The 26,096-nt window shown below is 39.1% G+C and overlaps 3 protein-coding genes across 4 annotated transcripts; 1 reads left to right on the top strand and 2 right to left on the bottom strand.

Annotated features, from left to right (window-relative positions):
- Positions 1–335: 335 nt before the first annotated feature.
- Positions 336–8,672, top strand: LOC143892454 (NAC domain-containing protein 78-like). 2 transcript variants are annotated; one of them, XM_077397077.1, is made up of 6 exons: positions 336–596; positions 941–1,218; positions 1,465–1,656; positions 6,902–7,396; positions 7,502–7,628; positions 8,062–8,672. In XM_077397077.1, exons 1-6 carry the CDS (start codon positions 437–439, stop codon positions 8,514–8,516), a joined length of 1,707 nt encoding a protein of 568 aa, XP_077253192.1. In that variant the 5' UTR covers positions 336–436; the 3' UTR covers positions 8,517–8,672. The 2 variants fall into 2 exon arrangements, with proteins under 2 accessions (XP_077253192.1, XP_077253191.1); XM_077397076.1 differs by having other exon boundaries at positions 337–596; positions 6,842–7,396.
- Positions 8,673–12,573: 3,901 nt separating this feature from the next.
- LOC143892453 (ras-related protein RABE1d) lies at positions 12,574–20,109 on the bottom strand. The gene is made up of 9 exons (XM_077397075.1): positions 19,847–20,109; positions 19,684–19,814; positions 15,400–15,472; positions 15,218–15,318; positions 13,990–14,055; positions 13,768–13,865; positions 13,628–13,690; positions 13,129–13,221; positions 12,574–13,043 (listed from the first exon to the last, which is right to left on the bottom strand). Exons 2-9 carry the CDS (start codon positions 19,754–19,756, stop codon positions 12,966–12,968), a joined length of 645 nt encoding a protein of 214 aa, XP_077253190.1. The 5' UTR covers positions 19,757–19,814; positions 19,847–20,109; the 3' UTR covers positions 12,574–12,965.
- A 3,955-nt stretch (positions 20,110–24,064) lies between these two features.
- Positions 24,065–25,191, bottom strand: LOC143846054 (zinc finger protein ZAT5-like). Its single transcript, XM_077354461.1, has one exon. The coding sequence runs from the start codon at positions 24,945–24,947 to the stop codon at positions 24,210–24,212; it is 738 nt and encodes a 245-aa protein (XP_077210576.1). The 5' UTR covers positions 24,948–25,191; the 3' UTR covers positions 24,065–24,209.
- Between the last annotated feature and the right edge of the window lie 905 nt (positions 25,192–26,096).

Raw genomic sequence — 26,096 nt, 5'->3', positions numbered from 1 at the left:
AATAGAAAAGATAAGACAAGTCTGTGCCATTATCAAAACATGACAGTGCCAATATCATTAGGCAAAAAGATAGGTGAGTCCAATTATTAAAACAGGGTTGTGCTGATATCATTTTCCATCATCTGTCCATAAAGTAATTAAACTTAATCGTCGGCCAGGATATAATTTTTTCGCCCCACCCTGTAGGATAATACGCCCCCTGGTAACGTGAATTGTGGGCAGACCTCAACGCTTTTTTACGTCAAATCACGTTACCAGGGGGACTCATTATCCTATAGCAGGGCGAAAACAATCAACGCCCAAAATAATACGTCACGCATATCTCAAAAACCAGTTCACTTTATTTGGTCATCGTTTCAAAGTCTAGAAAAAAACTTTCCCCTTTCCCCTGTAACCCTTATCTCTTCTCTCAGAAAGATTTCCTTCAACAATTCGAATGGGCGGCGAATCATCTCTAGCCCCAGGGTTCCGATTTCACCCTACAGATCAAGAACTTGTGAGCTATTATCTCAAGCGCAAGGTCTGTGGAAAACCTCTCCGATTCGATGCAATCTCCACCGTAGATATCTACAAATCCGAACCGTGGGATCTACCAGGTCTTCTTCTGCCTCTTCTTCTCTTTGTTTCACCGTTTGTATACAAGGATTTTATAATATAGGATTGTAAAACCCTAGATTTTACAAGCTAAAACCCGGATTTTACAAGCTAAAATTTTGATTTTATAGGCTAAAACCTGGATTCTACATTTTCAAGTTAGTAAAATCTAAGTTTCAGCTTATAAAATCTAGGTTTTAGGTTATCAAATCCAGGCTCTAGCTTGTAAAATTTAGGGTTTAACAATCCGGGATTATAAAATACACGTATCTAAAAGGCCTTGTGTATGTCTCTCTTTTCTTAATTGCTTTATTTCTTTGGATCTGGGAAATTGCGAAATGAACAGTTCAATCTCGTCTGAAGAGCCGGGATCTGGAGTGGTATTTCTTTGGCGCACTCGACAAGAAGTACGGGAATGGGTCGAGGACTAATCGTGCGACTGAGCAAGGTTATTGGAAGACAACTGGCAAAGATCGGTCCGTTCGTCGCAACGCACGGACGGTGGGGATGAAGAAGACCCTGGTGTTTCACATCGGCCGTGCCCCACGTGGGGATCGAACTAATTGGGTGATGCACGAATACAGGCTCGAAGATGAGGAATTAGGTCAAGCAGGCATCCCTCAGGTAAAAGAAAACCCCCTAGATTCTTACTCTTATGTGTAGTTTCTTTCAGGTGCATTGGAAGCTTAAATTTACAATCATTTTACATATGTTTTTGAGATTTTTACACATATTTTAGACTTCTTTTTTCCTATCTAACCATGTGTAAATTTAAGTTCTCAATGCACCTTAACGATCTTGTTAGTAAAACCCTATTTTGAATTTCTTGATTTGTTCTCTGATCTTGTTTCTGGGATTTGGGTTTGGTAGGATGCGTTTGTCCTCTGTAGAATCTTCCAGAAGAGCGGCTCCGGGCCTAAGAATGGTGAGCAGTATGGGGCGCCGTTTGTTGAGGAGGAGTGGGATGATGAGGTGTTAGTTCCCAAACAAGATAGTGATGGTGGCTTGCCTGCTTTTGTTGAACCACAGGGATATGCTCAGCAGGAGGACAATCATGAGCAGGTACATTTAGTTCCAAATCATCAATCTAGAACATGAAATGCCAAAATTGGCTAATAAATTGGCCATAATATTTCATTCTATATGATGTAAAAAAAATATATTTCATTTTATGTGGGTATGAGAAAAGGAGCACTCTGAAACAAGCCAAGATGTGCTCGATTTCTCTGAATGTATGAACCTCCAAGGGGGAAGGAAACTCTTCCTTAAGCCGTCTGATTATGTAAAGGGAGTCTCCTCCCACCCAAAGCTCGGCAACTTTGATCCGGAGACACAACTTAATCCCACACTTTCACCATAGTTGCATCATTATTACCGATGGGACATGCAAAAACCATGAGAATTTGGCTATTGGCATGGGAGAGAAACACCCGTAATCTCTCTCTCTCTCTCCCTCTCTCTCCATTCAGATAGTAGCTTTGTCCCTATTCAGTTAAAATTCAGCACTATCCACCTATCTCCAAAATACTAGGATGACTGATTAGATGTGAAAACTATGCACTAATTGAAATCCAATTATTGATAATGTTTTGGATTGCAAGGTCAAAGGAGTATTTAGATTTTAATGCATGCTCAGAAACTTCAAATATGATCCTATTGATAAGTTGTTCAAGGTTTTACTACTTCCTTTTAAAATGCAATATTTTCTATTCTTCCAAATTATGCCTAGAGTTGAGAGGAAGATAATTCTCTTCAAGCACTCAACCCTCTTACTACTCGCTGGCTTTCGCTACTAAGAACACAAAGATTTGATGGAGGATAGTGAAGATGAGTCAGGGCTCACTCTTAAAGCGACCAAAGAAGTAACTCCAATTCTATAATGACCTTCAGATCTTGATAAACAAATGGGAAGGGGTTTTCATTAGGAAACACAAAAGATGCATTGATGAGATCGTAAATCACCCTTCTGATCAGTTGATCCTCTATAAGTATTTTCCCTTGTATAGCACACCATAATAATTCAGTATCCATGGGAGAGGTTGAAGACTACCGAATGTAGGTGAAATCTTTGTCCAATGGAAAATACTCTACTATGCTTGGGGGACCATGACAGTTCGCCAACATAATCCATGAAGAAGTAATACTCATTGAACCTTGCTGAAAGCAGGATAAACTCTCTTGAAATTACGAGGGACGCTCCTCTTAACAATGGGGAAGCCATTCTGCCACAGCCATTGCAACCAAGGCAATCAGAAGCGAGTGCGAGAAGCATTGCGGAAGCGAGGGGTTCGGAAAAGCGGGAAGCGAAAGGTTCTAAAGAAAGTAAAATAGAAAATGTGTGAAAACCATCATTGAAATTCAACATGAAACATGTAAGAAGCTTCATTGGAAGCGAAAATGAAGTACATAGAAAGAGTAGGGTGGTAGTAGGTTAGGGAGGAAGGGTTCATATAGGTAGTGATTACAAGTAGAAAATAAGAATTTGTGACTAATTAGAATTACAAGTTTTAGGAATTTACTGTTTCGCATGATTTATTCATATATATATTTAATGTAACCATTCAATATATATATATATGAGGAAACTGTTGGTGAGCTTAAGCGCACCAAACTTATGGTGCGCTTAAGCTCCCCAATCAGATGGGTCCCACATTTTGAGGAGTGATCCAAACCATTCATTTGCAAGGCCTTATCATAGATAGGGGGTGTACCAAAATTCAGTTCCATAGGATCATCCTAACCCCTCCATTTGTGGAGGACAAAAATGGGGCAGATTTGTGTCTGTCCATAGGATCATCCTAACCCATCCATTTGTGGAGGTCAAAATGGACAGACATTATTTGTCCACAAATCTGCCCATTTTTGTCCTCCACAAATGGAGGGGTTAGGATGATCCTATGGAGCTGATTTTTGGTACACACCCTATCTATGATAGGGCCTTGCAAATGAATGGTTTGGATCACCACAGAAAATGTGGGACCCATGTGATTGGGGCGCTTAAGCTCACCAACACTTTCCTCTATATATATATATAATGTAAAGTTTTTGGAAGAAGATCTACGTAATTTTGTTCTAAAGTTAAGATGATTTTCCAAGTTTTAAATGCACTCTTTTATAAATATGTTCCTTCAGCATTATTAAAATGAGAAAATGTTCGTTTCGGAAGAAATAATCACCTTAATAGGAAGAGTATTCTTAATTAAGAGGGACCACGTAGGAAGCGTCTAGGAAGCTCTTTTCCCCTAAATTTGGGAAGCGAAAAGAACATAGCGTCCTCAGCGAGTTTCTGGGAAGCGAGCTTCCCATCCATCTGGGAAATTTTTGGTAACTATGATCTGTACCTTAGGGTTAGCAACTCTTGTAAATAGGTTTGGGAATTCCAATGCAACTCTTGTAAACTGGTTTGGGAATTTCAATGCCATAGGCTCAGCTGCACCATTTATCTAGACAGAAGAAGGTATGTCACATTGTCACCCCATTGCCCACACCAATGGATAGGGGATAGAAGGTCTGAAACTCAAGCTTCTAAGCATTCTAGCTGGGGCTTCGTTAATCCAGTCTCCAAAACGAAGGCACTTCCCGTCTTTTTAGTATTTGGAGAATATAGCACTAGCCCATATTTTTAAATAACCTCTAACACCGCTTGGAAAGGAGGGCTGCATTCTCAATTATGATGTTTTTAATCTCTAGGCCTTCAACTGATTTTGGTGCCCACACCTGCTCTAGTTGATCAGATGGACTCTCCTAAAAGCATGGATTTAAATTTCAGTTTCGGTTTTTTTTTTTTTTTCTTCAAATTTTGGTCATTTCGGCTGAAATTTTTATAATTTCAGTCAAGATGACCAAATTTCGTCCAAAATCCAAACCGAAATCCAAAATTTTTAGATTTCAAACCCAACCAAAACCAGCCGAAATTTAAAACAATGCCTAGAAGTGCTATCGTCATTCCAAAGGAAGTTGCCCAATACCCTATCAATCCTTTATGTAACAGGTGGACTCCAGTAAATGGATAGTAAGTACATAGGAATATTTGATAAAGAAGCCTTTAACATGGTGATCCTACAAGGGAAGGGTACACATATATGCTCTTTCAGGACTTAAGACCTAGACTTGATTCAGTGGCTGATGTTATCGCATATGATGAATCCGATATGAAGATATAGGTACCTACAAGAATTGCTTTGACTTGTTCTTCATTTAATCTATATGCCCTGTGAGGTCAAAGAAGGCTTCATTGACTCTTCCCCATTTCATTTCTAAGAACACCTTTTCTACTGCCTGGTCTTGGATTTTTGGGCAATTAGAAATTTAATGAACAAAAAAGAAGCAACATATACAGAAATCAAGGTGACCAAGCATACACAAAATACAAAAAAAGAGCAACTGCCCCCTATCAAACAAAGGATCAAGGGAAGCCACACAACACTCTTAGTGGAGACAACGAGGACTACAAGATGGGCATGTCGCTAAAAACAGTCACATCTGTACATGAAGCCTCACAATTGGCTAAGGAGTTAGCACTATCATTTCCTTTGTGATGAATATGAGAAAAGAAGCACTTTTTTGAATAGTTATGCTGGGTTTGAACCTCCGACCTCTGGGTCGGAGAACAAAACCTTGACCATTGAGCTAGAGGCTCAATCCCTAAAAGTAGCACTCTATCTGCAGTAATATGCCCTGAAGTAACATCGAAATCTTCTCTGAAGGTTGGAGTCCTCTTTTAGCAATTTGATGGTGTTGATATAGTCTCCTTCAGCCCAAATCTTAGACGCTCCCAACTGTTGGTCGAATTTTCTTCTCTCCACATTGCTCTGACTTCCGTTTTTGCTGCATCATTGTCACTACATGTGTCTTCATAAACAAAAATAACTCTGCTATTACCCTATGAACTATCAAAATTCATCCCAGTAACATTTGTTATATTTCTTCTTGTTTTTCTTATTTTATATATATATATATATATATATATATATATATATATATATATATATATATATATGAGGAAAATGATTGTGAGCTTGAAGCTCATATTGCTTATATGAGCTTGAGGGCCCAAACACATGTGGGCCCACATTGTTAGGATGATCTAAAGCATTCATTTGAAAGGTCCTTACATAGATAGCATGTGTACAAAAAATCAGCTCCATAGGATCATCCTAACCCATCCAAAAGTGGAGGGCAAAATGGACAGACACTGTTTGCCACAAATCTGCTCATTTTTGCCCTCTGCTTTTGGATGGGTTAGGATGATCCAATGGAGCTGACTTTTGGTACACACACTATCTATGATGGGGCCTTGCAAATGAATGGCTTGGATCACCACAAAAAATGTGGGACCCATGTGTTTGGGCCCTCAAGCTCATATAAGCTATATGAGCTTCAAGCTCACAATCAAGCTCATAATATATATATATATATATATAAAATTTTCCGCAAATTTTTTTCAAATCCTCTGGATTTTTTCAACCTAATCAAATCTCTGTCTCGCCAATTTTTTTTCCGAACCTGGACTCTGTAACTATGCACTATCCAGAGCATGCTGTGTTTGGTGAGCATCCCTGGCCACCATATTGAGAACTAAATGATCAGAGATACCTTATGGGACCAACCACTCTGGGTTCCATATTGTTCCAAAGATAATTCTTGATCACAACATCTTCCTGCTTCGATTGCCCATACGACTTATCCTCATGTGATCATTTTTTGTTCTTTTTTAGAGTGGGTTTAAAGTTTAAACCAGTACTTCTGCCTTGCCTTGATAAATCTTTGTGTCATTATTTTGGAGAATACGTATGCACATGACCCAAAATCCTTTTTTTCCATAAACGAAACTATGAGGCTTGAACTGATTTTTTGTTAGCAGTTTGTAGGGCAGGACTGTGTATCTCTGTGTGCCCAAATTTTTTTCAAATCCTCTAGATTTTTTCAACCTAATCAAATCTCTGTCTCGCCAATTTTTTTTCCGAACCTGGACTCTGTAACTATGCTCTATCCAGAGCGTGCTGTGTTTTACCTCTTTACTGGTTATGAATTATGATTTATGTTATAGTGGAAACATTCTGGTATGATCCTTTTCATGTATGTTGTGCATGGGTTCAAAGAAGTGGGCTGTGAAAATGGTTGGTTGTAATTCGTACTGAAAATAGGTATTGGTGACATCATTTTCATGTATTTATTTTCATTTTATCTGCTTCTTTGTTATTTAACTTAATCTTTCATTTAACTGACCTTTTAAATATGTTTGCAGAATCCAGACATGATCATTGGATATGAAAATGTTGCTCCTGTGGCTGAACTTGTTTTGCAGGAAAGTGGCACCGATCTAGAGGACCCTGTTGGGTTTCTTGATATGATTAATGACGACCCGAGTTTCCTAGGCCACATGAGGGAGAGTAGCAACTTACCAGAACCTCATGATGACCAAAAGTTCGACATGGATGAAAATATCGACTTACGGGAACAGTGTCAGATGTTCCCACCTGTCGAAGATGAATCTTATATGGAACTGAATGATTTTGCTCTTCCTAGTGTAGTTGATTTTCCTTGTAGTGATACAGCTGATGAGAACCAGATATATTTTGATGCTCTTGCTCATAATCCACCAACTGATGACGAATTCTTCCTTGAAATGAAAGATATTCTAAACCCTAATGAGGCCGATGCCTCTGGGTTTGGGTTACTCGACGAGTACATTGCATACTTTGATGCCACCGATGATACATTGCATCATATGGCCTCTGATTCTTCTAATCTTTTAGAGGCTGTAGATTCTGTTTTGGACCCGCCAATTCTTCCCCCAGAGGTAACTCAATATCTTCACCATGAAATGCACCAATTGCAAAAGATGGTTCTTTAATTGCGTTGGAATCAAAACTTGGGCATCATTAACTTTATTTCACCATTGCAGGTGGGAGGAGAAATCATGCAATATCTTGGATCCCCACAAGCCTCACAAGCAGATGGTGTAGAAGGTGCATCCTCCTCGAATAAAAAGTCAGAATCCAACGGTGGGTCAAGAGACAAAGTCGCTGATGGTAAGTTGCCCCATGTCACAATTACACTAGGCACAGTTTTTATTTTACAGAGAAATATCCATTAAATGCTTATGCAACTTGCTCTTGGCATATGCATAGTAAGAAAATGGATAAAACAATCATACTAGTTACCGCTACTTGTTTTGAAATTTAGAGTCTGTCAATAAAAAATGCACGAGTGTAAGCCATCCCGTTATGATACTGTTTCCGCGTTCTAGGGATGATCAGTAGCTCTGTTTCTATGCTTATATTATTCATGGATTTACCGAAACCGATTTTTTTTTGCAAATTTCGGTCATTTCGGCCAATTATTACAATTTTGGTCAAAATGTCCTAATTTCTGCCCGAAACTGAAACTGAAACCGAAATGTATATGATTTTGGACCCGACCGAAATTTAAAACAATGATCTTATTTACCTTTCCCTGATGCAGATGTCCCATATGAAGGGGGTTGGAATAAGTCACTCGTCAAACGGGTACATGACATGTTGGGCTCTATCCCCTCACCTCCCGCATTTGCTGCAGAATATCCTGTGGAGGGGATGACTAAAACTGTTGGACAGACCTCAGCAACCCAGTCTTCTGGTTCATTCCATGTCAACGCCGGGATTATCTGTGTAAGTGGCTTGGCGGTAAGCGGCGATACAAAGCAGTTATCATTGCGGAAAAATGGGCATCTGGGATTCTTCCTTTCCTATGGTATGGGAGGAAGTGATGTTATGGCTACTGAACATCTGATCAGTAGCTCGGTCAGTTTTGATGCGATGACAAGCATTCCAGGCAGGGTTATATCGGTGCTGACGGGGAGTGGGTTCTCTCTTTGCTTCGTCTGGGCTACCCTGGTTCTTGCAATAAGCTTCAAAATTGGGTCCTTTATCTTTGCATAATACATTTATCAATTGGATGCTTTATTCTATTCTGACTATTTATGACTGAACAGTGGAAGTGGATGGAGCATTTTAAAGAGATACTTGCTTATCTATAATAGTTCTGAAGTGGATGGAGCATTTTATAGATCTGAAGATGAACAACCCTTTCTATTCCGTTCTTGCTTATCTATAATAGTTAGAAGTATTTTCATAGAGTCATGGCTAATGTGGACTTTTCCTAGTGTTCTAAGTTATTGTTTTTTCAGTCTATCAGTGTGTTCTACAAAGGAGTGAAGAACTCAAGCCACTGCTCTCTCACATTAACTATAAGATAAAGATCAGTGCCAATGCTGGAGCGAATGGAAGGTGGGTTGGAAGATAATGTCATTTAGGCCCTGTTTGGATTGCAGGAAAAACATTTCTTGAGGTACACTTTTTTCTAGAAGGTATGATGATCGCTCTTCCTTCCCACAATCGAAACATCTTAACAATCGAAACAACATGAGGTATAATTGTTACTGGGAGACGGGGGTATTAAGAGCCTGTGAGTGCTCATCTGGGAATTTCTTTATCCTGGTTAAATTCAGGAAGATGGATTGGAATGGATTCTAATAGAGAAAGATTGATCGTCTCTGTTTCTTTCAACGTGAAAATGGATGTAAAATTTGTTTTAAATTGTGAAAAAATGAATATAAAACAAATTTTACATTTTTTTTTTACGTTGGAGCTTATTGTCTTCCCTATTCGATAACTGAGGGTAGCCACCACTTTGTTTTTTTTTTCACGGACTCGTCTTTTGCCAAATCTCCTCTTTCTTAATAAATTTTACTCGTTCCTTAAAAAAAATGATCAAATGAAGATGCATAATTGAAAATTGATCAAAATCCCTCCAGTAACTATTGGGGATCCAAAAATATTACTGACTAACCATGATCATTGATCAACACAAAATATTTTATTTGTCAAATGTCATTGGTTATATACCTGAATTTGTCCCCTATTGACTTGACACTAGTTGCCCCAGAACAGGGACAGATAGTGAATGTGTGAAAAAAATGTCTAGCGAGGAAATGTGAAAAGGCCGAAGTTTGGAAAAAAGAAGGCATTTTCAAAGCCTGTCAACTCCCCCAAGTTTATTAAATGATTACTCTGAAACCATTTTCAAGACACCCAGAAGCCTAATCCATAAGTAGGTTGGTATTCAACATTAAAAAAACCTAGAAAACTTGTGTTATTCACCCTACCCCTACCAGTCGGTCATTAGGTTAACCGATTACTCATAAGATTAGTCGGTGAGTAAACTTAAGCATCGATCAGCGTAGGTTAACCTATTGCTCATAAGATTACCCGGTAAGTAAACTTAAGCATCGATTGGCAAGCTATTATTTAGGGTCTAGGCTTTCTAGATCCAATCTAAATTATATTCTTCAACATCTGTTCACACCCTTTTTTTTTTAAATCCAAACCGTCTTGTGTGGGACCGATCAGTTGTTAGTTATTGATCCATTAGAATTACAATAGCTATTTATTTGTTAACTGTCATTTTTGCTGAGGATATGGATGATGATAGTTATTCTCAATGTTCCAAGGCTTCATTTTATCATTCCTCGTATCTATTATAATATAGCAGGATGGTGGTTTCACTGTTCACGAAATGTGGTCTTTTTGGGCCGAAATTACCGAAATTCTGAAATTTTGGCTGAAATTATATAAGGCCACGTTTGGATACCCCTTGGATTTGGAGGTGAATTTGGATTTCCAAAATGCATGGATTTGAAATCAAGAATTTTAAAATTCACAAATTTATAAATAATGCCATTTGGATGACCACGTATAGATTTGGATTTCAAATCTAAATTATTATTATTTTTGTTTGGATGCTCTTTGGATTTGAATTTGAAATCTAACAAAATCAAAAAGCCCTAAAATACTTGATATAGGGGCATTTCAACCATTTTCCATGATGCAGGGATATTTTAGTCATTTTACCCTATATGGGGGTATTTTGATCATTTTTATGTCATAAGGGTGTTTTAGTCATTTTTCATGACTGAGGGCATTTGGTCATTTTCACCCGGTATAGGTGTATTCCGGTCATTTTGCATGACCCAGGGGTATTCTAGTCATTTACCTAATATGACGTATTTTTATCAATTTTATCTCATGAAGGTATTTTTAGTCATTTTTCATGAGCCTCATTTTTACTTGATATAGGGGTATTTCGATAATTTTTCATGATCTTGGGATATTTTAGTCATTTTACCCTGTATGAGGTTATTTTGATCATTTTTATGTCATAAGGGTAATTTAGTCATTTTGCACGACTCGGGGGTAGTTTTTCATTTTTACCTGGTATAGGGGTATTTCTATTCATTTTACCTAATATGTCGTATTTTTATTATTTTTATCTCGTGATGGCATTTTTAGTCATTTTAGTCATTTTTTTATGAGCCACGAGTCATTTTTACTTGATTTAGGGGTATTTTAGTAATTTTTCTTGATATTTGGGTATTCTAGTCATTTTACCCTGAGGTTATTTTGATCATTTTTATGTCATAAGGGTATTTTAGTCATTTTGCATGACTCAGGGGTACTTTGTCATTTTTACTTGGTATAGGAGTATTTCGGTCATTTTGCCTGACTCATGGGGTTTCTAGTCATTTTACCTAATACGATGTATTTTGATCTGTTTTTAATCTCATGTGAGCATTTAAGTCATTTAACACTTTTTTGGTATATTTTGGTCATTTTAACCCCTTACGGGTCATATTTAGATTTATAAATAACCTCTCACAGAAAGGATTTATAAATCCAAAAAATTACACTAACATGAGGAATTTGTAAATCATGTGGATTTCACTCAAATCCAAATCCAAATGTCATAAAGGCTTGCCAAACGCCGAATTTGGATTTAAAAATCCAAATTCACCTCCAAATCCAAATCCAAGGGTATCCAAACGGGCCCTAAAGGAATAAAAAATTCAAAAATTCAGCCAAAATTTATGAAATTTCAGCCAATATTTCTGAAATTTCTATAATTTCTATCAAAATTTCAACCGAAATATGGTACATTTAAGAAATTTCAGTTTCGGTGCTCACCGAAATCCAAAACCTTGTTACCAAGACAGGAAAAAAATTTGTAAAACACAAAATTTCCCCTTAAATCTCTCACTTAGTTTTTCTTAACTGGGCAACTTCCTCTTGGAGTCTCCACATCTTTAGATAGTGCGGATTTTTTCTTTAACAACCCAAATTAACTTTTCCCTTATTTTGCAGCTGTGATTTCGAAAATCATGGAAACCAATACTAAAATTAAACGTATTTCGCTTCTCAATATTAGTGAAAATTTAGGGTTGATATTAGTGTTGTCTTTAGTTTTTACTATGTGACGTCAAGAATTCCAAAGGACTCTAAAAAAAAATTCACATCGTTTGCAAACTTCTTTGGTTTTCCTCCGGCTGTAGTGGCCAGGCATCGGTGGGCCGGCGGTTTCCCCACTTCGGTTTTCCTACGGATTCGGCAGTGGCTTTCAGGCTACACGAATAAGCACGAGACTTTTATATACATGGTGTAAGCCTATATTCCAGTATTCCACAGTATTTTTTAATAAAGTATGCTACAACGTTGATCCTAACCCTCCGATCTGAATGTAGAGGGTTAATGGTGCAGGCCATACCGTACTTCTAATAAAGTGAGGAGTGCCCTCATCAAAATACAGCAGTGCTGATAACATTTCCCCCAAAAAAAAAAAACAACAGAAAGATGTAAAGAACAGAAATTACCTGGCATGGCTTGTATATAGATAAGCTTAACATGTAGTACACTGGGAAATGAGCCTAGCTCAACGGTAAAAGGCTATGTTCTTGACGCCGAGAGGTCAGAGATTCAATCCCAGATTTTAGCTACCAAAAAAAGTACCATTCAATTAATGGATAGTACAGAGAGGGTGAGCCTGTTCTCGTTCAAAACCCTACGAAGCTCTCCAAGGAAATATTAGCCATTACCTCCACATCTTACAAGGCCAAGATTTTTGGAATAATTTACTGAGAACATGATATATTTGATCGGATGGCAATGATAAACCAGAGTTCAAATGAATAATAAGCAAAGGAACGTCAATACAATTCACATTATGATCTGAACAAAAGAAAACAGCAAAGCCAACCATCATTAGTTGAACCAATCGATGTGGTTCACTTCAGAGATTGGAAGGGAATAAAGGGTGTTTATGTTTAAGGCTAAATAAGTGTTAGAAACCCTATAAGTGACTGAAGACTAGTATCTTCCAAAGCCTAGAAAGCATTCAAAGGCCACTCTACACATCAAATGAGGGAAAAGAATACAAACACCCCAAGGTTCAACTCAACAAGCTAGAAGGGCAAAGGTGCCACCCAGAATTCCACAGCATTAAAAGGCCTCTCTACACGAGGGCATGAAAACCCATAGTGAAATTACTGGTCTCTGCCATTAACCACAGCAAGCTGATTTCTCTGTAGTACTGGAACTGTTAGCCTGGTCTGGTTTACTGATCTTGATGCCCTGTGGCTGCATGGACAAACAAAACTTAAAACAGATGGTTTATCATATATAAATCATCCCATTGCTCTAGAGAGAAGATCATCATATATACCTCAGCCTTGGTGTCGGTATCAGCAAGCCTTTGCTTTATATCTCTAGCAATGGAAAAGAAAACTTGCTCCACGTTAAGGTTCGTTTTCGCACTCTGTCCATAAATGGGTTTCAGACAGTCAGAAATATTTGTCTCGGGAATTTCTCGCAAAGTGTGTATCTCGGGGTATTTTAATTCTTTTTTGTTATTTTCGGGTTTAAATCGGAATAACTGAGACAAAAATATATGTAAAAATATAAAAATTACGAACAGAATTAGGGCAACAAGCCAACAACTAATATAATGAATTTATCGGGATATTTTTGCAATAAAAATAAAATATGAAGATGCCTTGGTCAATTTTCAAAATCTGATAAAATTTCATGATTTAGTCATTTTATAAAAAAGCATCACGATATTTTCGAAAATATTGGAGATGGTATCAAAAAAGGTCAAGATACGATTGATGCAATTGGGATTTCACATTGGTAATCCTGGGGTATATGGGATTTAAACTTACCGTCTCAAAAAATTTGATGCCGTATTCATCAGCTAGCGCCTGGCCCCTGGAGGTTGGCACAGCCTACAAAAATAGTCAAACACATATCATGAACACAACTTTTGAAAGGAAAGCAAATGGATCTTTCAAGCTGAACTTACCCTCTTGCTCTCATCCATATCTGCCTTGTTGCCCACCAATATCTTGTTCACATTGTCAGAGGCATGTTGCTCGATGTTTCGGATCCAGTTCCGAATGTCTAAATATAGTTTGCATCAGGATTCACAAAATACTAGAAATGTAGTCATGATTTTTACAGTTGAAAAGTATAGATACACAGATGCCGAAAGGGGTAAAACAAGAGCAATAGAAGTATTGGATACTGTTGAATGAAGACTCATCTGTAACATCATACACCAGCAATATACCCATGGCTCCCCTGTAGTAAGCTACACAAGAAGTGATAAAGCAAATGAAACGGTCAAATGGAAGAAAAGAATAAGCTACTTATGTTGGCACTACGATGTTTTGATAATAGCTAGGGGTGTAAACGAGCCGAGCCGAGCTTGGCCAGGCTCGGCTCGGGCTCGGCCAGGCTCGCGAGCCTTATCAAGCTCGAATTATATTAATTTCACACCCCTCATCTTCCCTGGACAGCCCTATCTAGTGTTTTTTTACTACTCTTTTTACACTACGGGGGGTGGTCCAAGTAACAAATGGGGTTCCAAAAAAGAAGCGACATATTTTGCCTCCCCCTTTCACTCCCTAGACAACCCTTTTAGTGTATATATTAATATATAATATATATTTAAATATATTAAATTCTTAACGAGCCTTAACAAGCCGAGCCTGGCCTAACTTGGGCTCGGCTCGTTAAGCTTAAAGAGCCTGGCCAGCCAGCTCGGCTCGGCTCGTTAAGGATTCGAGCCGAGCTCGAGCTGAGCTTTTTTCGAGCCGAGCTCGTGCGAGCTTCCGAGCCCGAGCCAAAATTGACACCCTTAATAATAGCACAAACTCAGCTTGTTTTTTATTATTTAAACTGCTGTCAAAGATTATTACAGTTCCCAAAAAGCTCTCAGAAGCCGATTAAAAAGGAAACGACTAGCTCTATGTACAACTATTAAAACGTGGTGGTGCCAATATCAGTAGCGAAAGAATATTAATCTTGACATTGAGGAGATCAAATTCAGTACGAAGGCATTTCATTAAGGATAATTATGCAATTTTCGATGAGAATATCCTGCTAGCCAGTTCCTAGGATGAACTAACAATGTAACAAAGTGGCGGGGAAAGGGTATTTCAGGAAGAGAAAAGCGTTCCTGCGCTGCAGCACAAGGAGCTTAACTGCGCTTTAGTACTTTATAAAGCCTCCCATTGGGGTTCCTTTCTTGTGGACCCGCTATACGTTTCAAAGGGCGACCCGCTATACGAACCAATGGGAGGCTTCATAAACCACTAAAGCGCAGTTAAGCTCCCTGCGCTGCAGCGCAGGAACGCTTTTCTCTTTTGGGAATTGCCATCCTGATAATATGAAGGGCGTGGCCGATACATAAAAAGCTGCTTATTGAGCAATCTGTTGTAGACATCAAGAAAATAAGATCAGAAAATTACCTGTTGTAATAGTCCGGAAACGTTCTTGACCAGCTGTATCCCATATTTGCAGTTTGATACGCTTCCCATCAAGTTCAATGGTCCTGATCTTGAAGTCAATCCTAACAGCCATGCATTATTTTGACTTCAGAAAGAGGCATGAAAGTCTCAAGAATTCAAAATCAAAGGTTCTGAGTACACACCCTATTGTGGTAATAAAACTAGTGGTGAACGAATCATCAGAGAAGCGCAACAGCAGGCAACTCTTCCCAACTCCTGCAACAGCGGATCAAAGTAATTCGAATTAATGAATAAAACAGAAGTGACAATAAAAAGAAAAGTACCTAGATATCAATGCTATATGCAAGCAAAGAATTACTTACAAAAGGGAAGAGAAAAAAGAAGGCCAAATTCCCAGCAATTGCAAAAATTTAAGGATAGGCACCTTAGCACCCAATTCGACTCAAGGGAGTTCCTCTTCTGGGAGGACTCCTTATAAAAGTAGAGTCAAAATCTTTTATGACTCAAGGGAGTTTCTTTTCTGGGAGTGCCCCTTACAGAACAAGAGTCAAAACTGTCAAAATCTATATTCTGCAAGGAAGATTTCTCTCCTCCAGGAGATCTACAAGATGGCTCAAGGGAGTTCATCTATTGAGAGGAACCCTTACAAAAACAGAGTCAAAATCTTTTCCAACTCAAAAGAGATACTCATCTAGGAGGACCCTTTACAAATGAAGATAAAAAAATATGAAATACGACTCAAGGGAGTTCCTCTTCCAGGGGGGACTCTCTTACAAAAACAAAGCCAAATTTAAAGAAGTTTCTCTTCTGAGAGGACCTTTTTCAAACTTCTGGGAGGATTCTTATAAAGAGAATAATTGGCATTTATATTTAGATGGGAAACCTTTTGGTAGATAATAAGAGGTGTCTTCTTCATTTTGAGAAATGTAATTAATGACCGTTAGAACCGGAGTTATACGCCCTCGCCAATTTAATAAAACCTCTCGTCAAAAGAGGGAATTTTGGTCTCAATGAATTTTACATGTGAGATTCTTTTTTCATGCATGTGAAATTTGTTGCGAACAAATTTTTGGCACTCCCGGTGTGAACTATTTCTTCTCTTATCTTGAAGTCAAAGAGGTTCCCGAATTCAAAGTTCTTTGTAAGGAGTCCTCCCGGAAGAGGAAGTCCTTTAAGTTAGAAAAGATTTCGACTCTGTTTTTGTAAGGGGTCCTACTGGAAGAGGAACTCTCACGAGCCATCTTGTAGATCTCTCAGAGAAGAGAAATATTTCTTTGCAGATGATAGACTATTAAATCAAATCTATCAATCAAGAATATACAAAATATGAATGATGGAATTTTTTGTGCTTTAGATTCTTCCTTGCTCCGGTTCAACCGCAACACGCATCCCTTCCTTTTCATGTCAGGGATTGCCGCCTCCAACCTTCATCTTCCCCAAGATGAGACTGCTCTCCTCCCTTTGATAGCTGTGTTTTCGGTTAGTTGTCGAGGCTGCCCTGGAATACCATGGCAGGCCTATTTAGCAACAGAGCCCATTAGGGTTTTTGGTCAACAAGTAGGCGAATCAAAGTTGATGTGGACATCGATTCGAAACACAAATAGAGATGATGGCCGCCTCGAACTTGCTCTTGACGTAGCAGTACTGGGCCAGCGACACCATTTCCCCACGGATACTGCTCATTGTCGAAAAAGATTTTGTTTCCCACACAGACACCAACACTCCCTGAATCTCCAACTAGAGTACACCCCCCCTGCTTCACACTAAGGGTGTCATTTCTCAAGCCTATAAAACATATCCCCTTGCCATCTAACCTTATCAGCTTCATCCTTTGAGGAAATATTCAGCAAAACCCCAACATAAAACGAACTAGGGACAAATCCTTCTATTTTTACTAAAGAGAAGTTTTTAGTGTTGTAGGAAAAGGTATTTTAACTTGTTTTGGATATTAACAGTATGGCAATCTACATCTTTATATAATTAGGATCCAAGGCTCATTGGAAGACTAGATGAAATGTTTTGTATTAAAATTCTGCAGTTTTCATGTTCGAAAATTTAGTATTCGGTACTTTTCGTTGGCACATTCTTAGGTTTGTCAGGTAGACTCGAGTTTTCACTAACGGATGTGGAACATTTGGAAATTTAAACTGCAAGGCCATTATGAAGGAGGTGGATGAAAACTGAGGAAGAAAGCAAAACGTGAAATTCTGTAAGAAATAGTTGGGAGCATGACAAGGATTTCGATTAAAAATGATATTTTTTAGGAGTCCAACTCCAAATCTGCCAAAGACAGAGATAATAAATCTATCATGAATGATCAAAGAGAGATGGAGCATATTGTTTAAAGTAGAAATACAAGTTGCTGCATTACTAGGAATGGAAATGTTTAGAACAGATGTGTCAGTCAATGACTGGACAAAATCCTAGGACCAGTCCGGGACTCTATTTCTTAGATGACATGCATTTTTTTCATTAGGATCTCCTATTTTGATTGTATTCCATTACAAGTACTTTTTATTTATGCATCAGTGTTCCTCTTTCATATGCCATTCAGATAAAAGAATCTTGCTCAAGACTGGACAAAATCTTGCAATATAAAGAAACTATTATTATTTTTTGAATGGTTATATAGAAACTATTATAACTTGTAAGATTAACTGATTTTCCTCTTAAACGCAAGAGTCTTATTGTTGTCTCATAAATATATATTGGACAATCATTTAGGTGTATATGCTAAAGAAAGCTGATAAAAAAATAACGTAGTCAAACTATATCGTGCTGTGCATGCCCTCCATTTTCATTAACTGTGTGAGTGTTGTTTAGCTAATCACATGTTTCGAGGCTCCCAACCAACTGCATCAATGCATAACATAAATGCACATTCTCCTAAAGCTGAAATCATCTTCATCAAGTTACTATAACTGTTAAATTAGTTAAGATCAAATGGCGTTTCACTCTGTTGTGTTTGTTCTTTCCTTCTCCTTAAGACCCCATGGCGTTTCACTCTGTTGTGTTTGTTCTTTCCTTCTCCATTTCCAAACTCTCTCTCTCTCTCTCTCTGAAATAACAAGAATTTTATTAAAAAAGAAGAGTGAAAAGAACCGCAAACACCAAAATTAAGGCGGAAGCCCATCTAGAACTCAACCTATCAACACCCTCACGAGCTAGATAGTCCGCCTCCCCATTGGCCGATCTCCGAACATGCTGAAAGCAAACTGGGAAACCCTCCACCCCGTCTCGATTCTCATCTATCAGAGGGGTGAATCTCCAAGGGTGGGGACGACTCCCATCCATCCATCCATCTAATAACATTAAAGGAGTCCCCTCCACAATTAGACCGGACAGAACTGAACTATCGGATAGTCTGATGCCCTACAATAATGCCCTAACTTCTGTTTCATTACCTTAAATCCAATTGGACTCGAGAAAGCCCATCTGACTGATCTAACCTCATCTCTCAATAGACCCCCGACTCCAACCCGCCCAGGGTTACTAAAGCTTGATCTGTTGTGAAAACCCCCCTTAATAGCAACCTACAATTTCAATGGCAGAGCAAAATGAAAGAACCAAACACAAGCAAACACACAAAGACACAAAGATTTATGCGGTTCACCGTAAAGCCTACATCCACTGCAGAGGCAATGAGAAAATCCACTATAGGAACCGGAGATTACAAGAGAAAATCAGTATCTCTCACCAAACCGACCCAAAAACCCTTGTACACCTTCTCCCCCTTTTTGAGCTCTCAACCCTTGTCTTGAAAACCAGAATACGAAAATAACCCCTAAAACCCCTTATACAAAGTGGGTCAAAACAAGCTTACCCTAACCGGGCCGAACTCACTTAAATAGCAGGTCAGGCCAAGCGGCTGGGGGCAAAGTCAAGCATAATTTTTCGGACCCATCTGGGTTGAATTCAAGACACCCAACTCAACATATCTCCACCTTATTTCTTTGCTTCTTTCCAATCCTTTGCCACTCAGACTGATGATATTTTAAATTTTCAGATAATAATTTAAAAATAAAAGAAAATCTGTAACTGAGATCGAATATGGGATTAAAATTAGAGAAGAGATACAGAATAGATTATAGACAAGGAATTAAAAAAAAAAACATTCATTGACCGAATCTACCGACCCTAGATCTGCATATCTACACCAATCGAGATACCAAAAAACCCAATAAGATCCAAGAGAACACAACATTCAAGGAAAAAGAAAATAAGAAAAGGAAAATCTGGAAATGCAAAGACCAGATCATTGAAATCGAACAAATTCACCCCACCAAAATGAAACAAAGATCAGAGATTCATAATTCCAAAAAACCAAGAAACATTAATACGGGGATGTGTAGAATCTATATTAACTCATTCAATTCAGCATAAGAAAGGGAATAAAAAAAAAAACAAACCTAATTTTCCTTAAAAAAAAGAAACCCAAAAACAAATGAATGAGAAAAATAACATACCACTGTCTCCGATAAGAAGAAGCTTTATGAGGTAATCGTAATCAGCGCGAGCTCGTGCGGGTGCCGATGCCATTTTTGTTTGGATTTGGATATTCGAAAAGAAAGAAGAAGCAGAGACCTCTCTCTCTCTCTCTCTCTCTCTCTCTCTCTCTCTCTCTCTCTCGAATTGGGGTTTCAGAAAAATAGAGGAGATTTTCGATCACGACAACCTAATTTCGATCTAAATCTCCGCCTCCGCCCCAATTCTAACCCCACTTTGTTCTTCTCGATCTCTGCACTGAGAATGGGGTTGGAAATTATTAGATTTTTATTCAGCGAATGATATCCGCACTCCCTTTCTCTATTTTGATAATGGAACTCAATGCTACGAGATTATATATAAATACTCCGTGCTCTCGGGAAACAGTAGAGCGGATCCACTTATTGGGACGATATCCTGATATCCCGCAATAGCTGAAATTCTATTATGTATATAGTGTAAAATGGACGGTTCTAAATGTTTTTTTTAAAAAAAAGAAGGAAAGTGAAATGTTATCAGCCCTGCTGTATTTTGATTATCTCACTCCTCACTTTTTAAATGTACGGTGTGGCCCGCACCATAGGATGATCCAAACCGTCCATCAGATGGGCCAAAGCCTAAATAGGTTGTGTCCAAAAATAATTTCCATAGATTGATCTAACCCTCCGATCTATAGAGGGTTAGATCAACCCTCTAACATTCATATCATTAAAATACAGTAATGCTGATAAGATTTCCCAAAGGAAAATGATAGGCTAACCGAGAGGAAAACCAATAATGAGAATGTACCTTGTGTGCCAAAAAAACAAACAAACACACACACCTTTTTTCTGGTGATTTTTCTAAACCAAATGACGGATTGTAAATCACTTGTGATGGGTTGACAAGAACCCATTTGTTCTCTCTCCTACAAGGTTGTAAAACCGGTTTCCCTACCATTACTATTAAAAATGACAGTACTGAACTTGAAGGGTTTGGATCATCCTATGCGTTGCTGCTCAAATGCTGACTCTCGTACTCGAATGGTCCCGCCCTCAGTCTCATCGAGGCAGAAGCGTGTCAGCTCGTCCCGTGTCTTGCACTCACAAAAGGCTAGGGATGGATGCCTAGAGTTGGAATTCTAGGGAAACCCTTCAAAATGGGAACCAAAAATGGACAACTGCACTTAGGAATTCTAGAGGTTGTCGGTCATGCCTTTTGAATGGAGTGGAGGGTTTCCTATAGATTTTGGTCACACCCCATATCTACGCACAATATCTACTGTATCTACTACTAGAAGGATCAAGAAATGAAAGGCCTGAATTATTTAAATGAGTGGGCCCTACTACCAAGTTGCAAGCTTTGAAGAAGCTCCCAAGTCCCAACAACCCAGACTTTGGGAGTGAAAAGGAAAAAAAAAGGGAAGTGATATATCCGCCTCCTTTAATTACTTGGGACACCCAAATGTAGTGTATCTAAGACTGGCAGAGGACCACTTACGTCATGGGGGAAGTATTCATCGGCCCAGATTCCCACCAACACTGATTTTGGGTGCCCCAAGTAATGAAAAGGAGCGGTCCCAAAACAAATACCATTATTATAAAACCCCGTGCTCTCTCTCTCTCTCTCTCTCCAACGAACACTCACAACACAAGACATCGTCAACAGCTTTGGGATCATAGTTTTTCGAACTTGCCACAAGTATGGGTTTTTCTCTTTTTACAATTTTCGGATACACAGTATTACGAAAGGCTTCATGTAGTACCTTGAAAGGATAGTGCATGTATTTTTTAGGGCATCGTCTCTCTTTTGGGGCTATTATGTATCGTTTATAGGGTAGTGCATGTCTATATTCAGGGTATCGTGTTTATCTCTGTGAGGTATTATGTGTTTCCTTATAGGGGTAGTGCGTGTTAAGGTTGCAACTTGGGCAGGGTTTAGAAATCATGGGTCTTGGGTTGGGTTTTAGGTTGAAAAACTTGACCCAATCTTGGGTAGAGTTGGATTAAAAGAAAAACAACCCGAAATCTGACCTAACTCAAATAGGTGTACAATGAGGCAATGACTTTCTTAAACATCTCTTAAATAACATGGAAAGTTTTTTCCAATATATTGGTTGTAATTGTTTTCATTGAGATGATCATATTTGTGATGTGAAAAAATAGTTTCCTTCTGAAATTTATGCACCTCAAAAAAATTTATACAATTTTGGTGTGAAGATTTATTGTTGGCTACAATCTTTGAAATTAGTCAATATACTTCTCGGGATTCCACGAAAAAGCAAATAGTTTGATATCGGATAAGTGAAATAGATGGCGAGGGGTTATAAGGGAATGGGCACCCTCCCTCTAACGGCTAGCTTCTAGGGCTAAGTTCTACCCGTTTAAACTAACTACAAATGGTATCAGAGCTCAGGGTGTGGTAACCCCAGTTTGCCTCCAAGGGCGAGAATGTCCCTTAGAGAAGATCTTAGAAACCCTGGTGTAGTATCTCGTGGTTCCTACGTTCCCTCCGCGTGGAGGGACGAGATGGTCCACGTTGCTTCTGCGTGGATGGGGAGATTGTTGGACACGCAAAAGCAAATAGTCCCACATCGGATAAGTGAGATGGATGTGTGTGTGTGCGCGCGTGTGCGGGGAGGGGGGAAGGGGGGGTTATAAGTAGGGCTGCAACTCGGGTCGGGTTTTGAAGAACCCAACCCTACCTCAGATATATCTCGGGTCGGGTTTTTTTCCGGAAAACCCACGATTCCCAAACCCGGCCCTACCCATGATAAATCTCGGGTTGGGTCGGGTCGGGTTTTTTTTACGTTGATGCAATTTTTTAAGGAAAACTCTTGCTTGGCAAGGCAACTCACCTCATAGAAGTAGAAAAGCTTAAGCATGTCAAACTCTTTAGTGCATTAACTAATAACTAGTCCAAAGAGAATAAATTGATGCATTACCAAATGAAAATTATTATACTCATATGAGATAAATAACAAACTATTTAGTGCATTAACTATTTAGTTGAAACTTGAAAGCCTGGAGCTAAAGGGGGGGATGAACAGAAGATGGAAAGAGTCCCTGTGATTGCGTGCATGCATGAGTTTTACTTTTAAGTTTTCACTTTTAAAGTAACAAAGTTTTAGGAAAAAAAAGATACATACTATAACTTAAGTAACTCGGGTCGGGTCAGGCCCCTTCAAACCCGGCTCGACCCGAGATTCATGCTGGCTTTTGGATCGTAGACCCGGCTCGACTTGAAACCCGAGAAACATTAACCCAACCCAAGATATTTTCGGGTCGGGTCGGGTAAAACCCGACGCAAGTTGCAGCCCTAGTTATAAGGGAATGGGAACTCTCCTTCTAATGGCTAGCTTTTAGGGGTGAGTTCTACCCGGTTAAATTCCCTACAACACTCCGCTAAAAAATAAAAACCCGACCCGACCCGAGAACCTATCTCGGGAAGGGTTGGGTCTTATTAATCTGGTTTTCCCATAAAAAATTAGACCCCATCTGAGATAAGTTCTCTGGTAGGGAAGGGATTTGGTAAACCCAACCCACCAGACCGAACACCATGGTAGGGATTTGGTAAACCCGACCCAACACCGTAGAAAACAAGTCGGCCATGGAGAAGATCCATTGCCTGGAGGAGGACTTCTTAGAATTACCAGACGGCAAGGAGAAAGGATCCTAGTCTATTCAATGTAAAAGCTGGTGTGTTGATTTGAAGAAGAAACTCCACGTACGCAACCTATTTAAGCTAGGGATACTGTATTAATAAATATGGATACAGTGAGATAGGTGTGAACCCATACCTAAACTTCAGGCAATTAGCCTAGTAAAAAAAATCCTAACAACGAGAAATGCATATAAAGAAGATAGCAGAAGCACTAATTGCATTCGTAATTGCCGTCTGAGGAGATAATGGGAATCAATCTCCCACATTTCTATCTTTAACAAACACAACCCACATGCTCTCTCTCTCTCTAGACAAACAAATACAACGCATTTGTGGCACGATAGACCCGATACCATCACTTTGGTATGTTGATTTATTGGTTGCGGAGAATTTTAGGGTAAAAGAGAGGTTGGCCGTCCAAATTGAAGTTAATTAAGTGGGACATTACCTTTTTTTAACTACACGTTTGTTTAAATAAGACGAGTACAGTTGTATATATCCTTAATGAGATTGGCAGTTACCTACTTGCTTCCTATCCGTTTATTCTTGGCATTTAATGAAAGAAAGAGTTGTCTTGCGAAGGTAAGCATGGAACCTAATCCACGACTTTTGGTGGTCGAAAAACAATCTCTTCTTCACTGCTTCCACATCACCACCCACTTTCTAAATTGCAGAAAAAACCAACATAAAACCAAAACAAGGAATTGGAAATCATGTCCAAGCACTCAAACTTTTCGTGAACGAAAGGTCATATCTCCACTAACACAATCCGCTAACATGAGATTTTCATAATTAAAAAAAATAAAAATAAAGAATGGAAAGAATCAATAAGAATAATAATTGTGATTGATAATTCACATAAGATCTAGTAATGGCAATCCACTAGAGATGAAGCAGCAAAGAAGAGAGGTTGATTGCCAGCGAAAGAGAATCCACTTTGCGATTTCGAGTAATCTCGATCGTCGTCCTCTGGGGCCGGAAGATTGAGATCCAATGAAAGAATATTGCTCCTCTTATTGGTCTTGGTTTCTTGAGGTTGAGCCACGGTCGTGCTCCGGTGACGCCTCATGTGGCCGCCAAGGGCCTGGCCTGACGAGAATTCGGACCCACAAATCGAACACTCGTGGACCCTCGATTTGTTATTGTTGTTATAAGGAATAATCTGCTTACTAAGCTGAAGAGATGGGCCTAGGAATTGGTCTTCGTTCTCCCCGACCACCACGTTCGCCGCCTTAGGCTTCTTGTGGCTCGCCCTATGCCCGCCGAGAGCTTGGAACGAAGGAAAACATCGGTTGCACGTCTTGCACTCATACCCAATAATTCTCTCTCTTTGTCCCTCTACTAATCTCGATTCAAAGTCTCTATTGCCCCCTTGAGCAAGGAGAATCAGGCAATTTGCGAGCTCTTCTTCTTCGGTGGTTTCGGAGAATCCAACTGAAGAGGTAGGGGAAGGGAGATTTTGATCGTCTCCACCGAAGCTCGACGAGCTCGTTAAGGCACCGGAGACGGGCAATTGGAGCCTTTGTCGCTTGGTTCGCTTCCCCTTCACGATGACGTTGGAGTAGTGATCATTGGTCACCATGGTCCCTTCTTGGAATTCCATGGCTTCCAATAAGAGGGAGAGGAAGGAGAGAAATAACAAGTGACAAAGAGGAGCAAAAGAGAGGGGTGTTTGTAAGAAAGCCGGTTTAAGACAGGCTAAATAGAGGGTGATGGAGGAAGCAAGGTGTGTAACTTGGCGTTATTATTTATTATGAATCAGTTTAGGAGTCAATGCCTGAATTAGTCCGCCAATCTTCGGTTTCCCACTTTAAATGTGAGAGAGAGGTGTGGAATAAATAAAGGGGAGAAGTAGTACAACACAGCCAAAGAGCAAAACCGAAAATGAGCTATATTTGAGTTGTGTAGAGTGGCCACGTTAAGTTTGTCGAGGGTTTTTTTCACACCGAGTAAGAAAAAAATACCGAGAGATTCGGATGGCTTTGAAGCAAATCCATTCCTTTTTTTCTAACGATTCTCTCGGAATAGGATGGGACTACAAGCTTGGAACCACGGAAAATGCGGTGCTCCCTTTCTTTTTATTTGGGCTTTTGGTTTTTCTTATTTTGGGTTTACTCGGCCTGTTGCTTGTTACTAACTAAAAGGTGGAATCTTTGGTTAAAATTCTAGAGGTAGTGGAGATGGTGTAAGCAATTACTCACACATTCACTCACCATAAAACAAATCCTCTCTCTCTCTCTCTCTCTCTCTCTGCCAATGGTTTTTCTATTGTCATGATATTTTGATTCATGTATTTGTTAAGGGTACAAATGAATAAATGTAAGTCAATGTAGTGATTGAGAGGAAGTTTCATATATTCCCAGTCACTTGACTTTATGGAAATGTATGAAAAGATTACTAAACTTGGAAGGCAAAAATCTTAAAAGGAAAAGAAAAATAAATAGGGAAATGATATAGAGAGATGGGCCCGCTTTAATATCTAAACCAATAGATCACCCATGTGGCGAGCCTTATACCTCGATGACAAGATTGATATGAAGCATTTAATCCATAGATCTCTTATGCTCTGTTTGGTTGCCGGGTTTTTTTTGTTCTTGGGAGTTTTGTGGGAGAGTAAGTTAAATTTTGGTCCCATCCCATGTTTGGTTGCCTTTTAGTACTAGGTTTATTTTAATCCCACTCTTGTAATGATTACTTGTGGGGTGAATTTTTTAATCCCACTTTTGTAATGATTGCCTTTTCATCTCATCCC

The sequence above is a fragment of the Tasmannia lanceolata genome, unplaced genomic scaffold, assembly GCF_043159265.1.
Source record: "Tasmannia lanceolata isolate RefF3 unplaced genomic scaffold, GAP_Taslan_0.1 ptg000015l, whole genome shotgun sequence".
NCBI classification, from domain to species: domain Eukaryota; kingdom Viridiplantae; phylum Streptophyta; class Magnoliopsida; order Canellales; family Winteraceae; genus Tasmannia; species Tasmannia lanceolata.
The sequence above is the reverse complement of the archived record's forward strand: the minus strand, read 5'-3'. Positions and strand labels throughout refer to the sequence as shown.

What these genes read in the sequence shown, in the direction of transcription:
- LOC143892453 (XM_077397075.1), bottom strand. Translation starts at nt 19,756, where the DNA reads ATGGCATCGGCACCCGCACGAGCTCGCGCTGATTACGATTACCTCATA. An exon ending in GCATCAAATTTTTTGAGACG is followed by an intron (nt 13,222 to 13,627) that starts GTAAGTTTAAAT and finishes ATTTATGGACAG; the next exon opens with AGTGCGAAAACGAACCTTAA. An exon ending in ATACCGACACCAAGGCTGAG is followed by an intron (nt 13,044 to 13,128) that starts GTATATATGATG and finishes TTGTCCATGCAG; the next exon opens with CCACAGGGCATCAAGATCAG.
- LOC143846054 (XM_077354461.1), bottom strand. Translation starts at nt 24,947, where the DNA reads ATGGAATTCCAAGAAGGGACCATGGTGACCAATGATCACTACTCCAAC.
- LOC143892454 (XM_077397076.1), top strand. Translation starts at nt 437, where the DNA reads ATGGGCGGCGAATCATCTCTAGCCCCAGGGTTCCGATTTCACCCTACA. An exon ending in GTCAAGCAGGCATCCCTCAG is followed by an intron (nt 1,219 to 1,464) that starts GTAAAAGAAAAC and finishes TGGGTTTGGTAG; the next exon opens with GATGCGTTTGTCCTCTGTAG. An exon ending in AGGAGGACAATCATGAGCAG is followed by an intron (nt 1,657 to 6,841) that starts GTACATTTAGTT and finishes ATATGTTTGCAG; the next exon opens with AATCCAGACATGATCATTGG.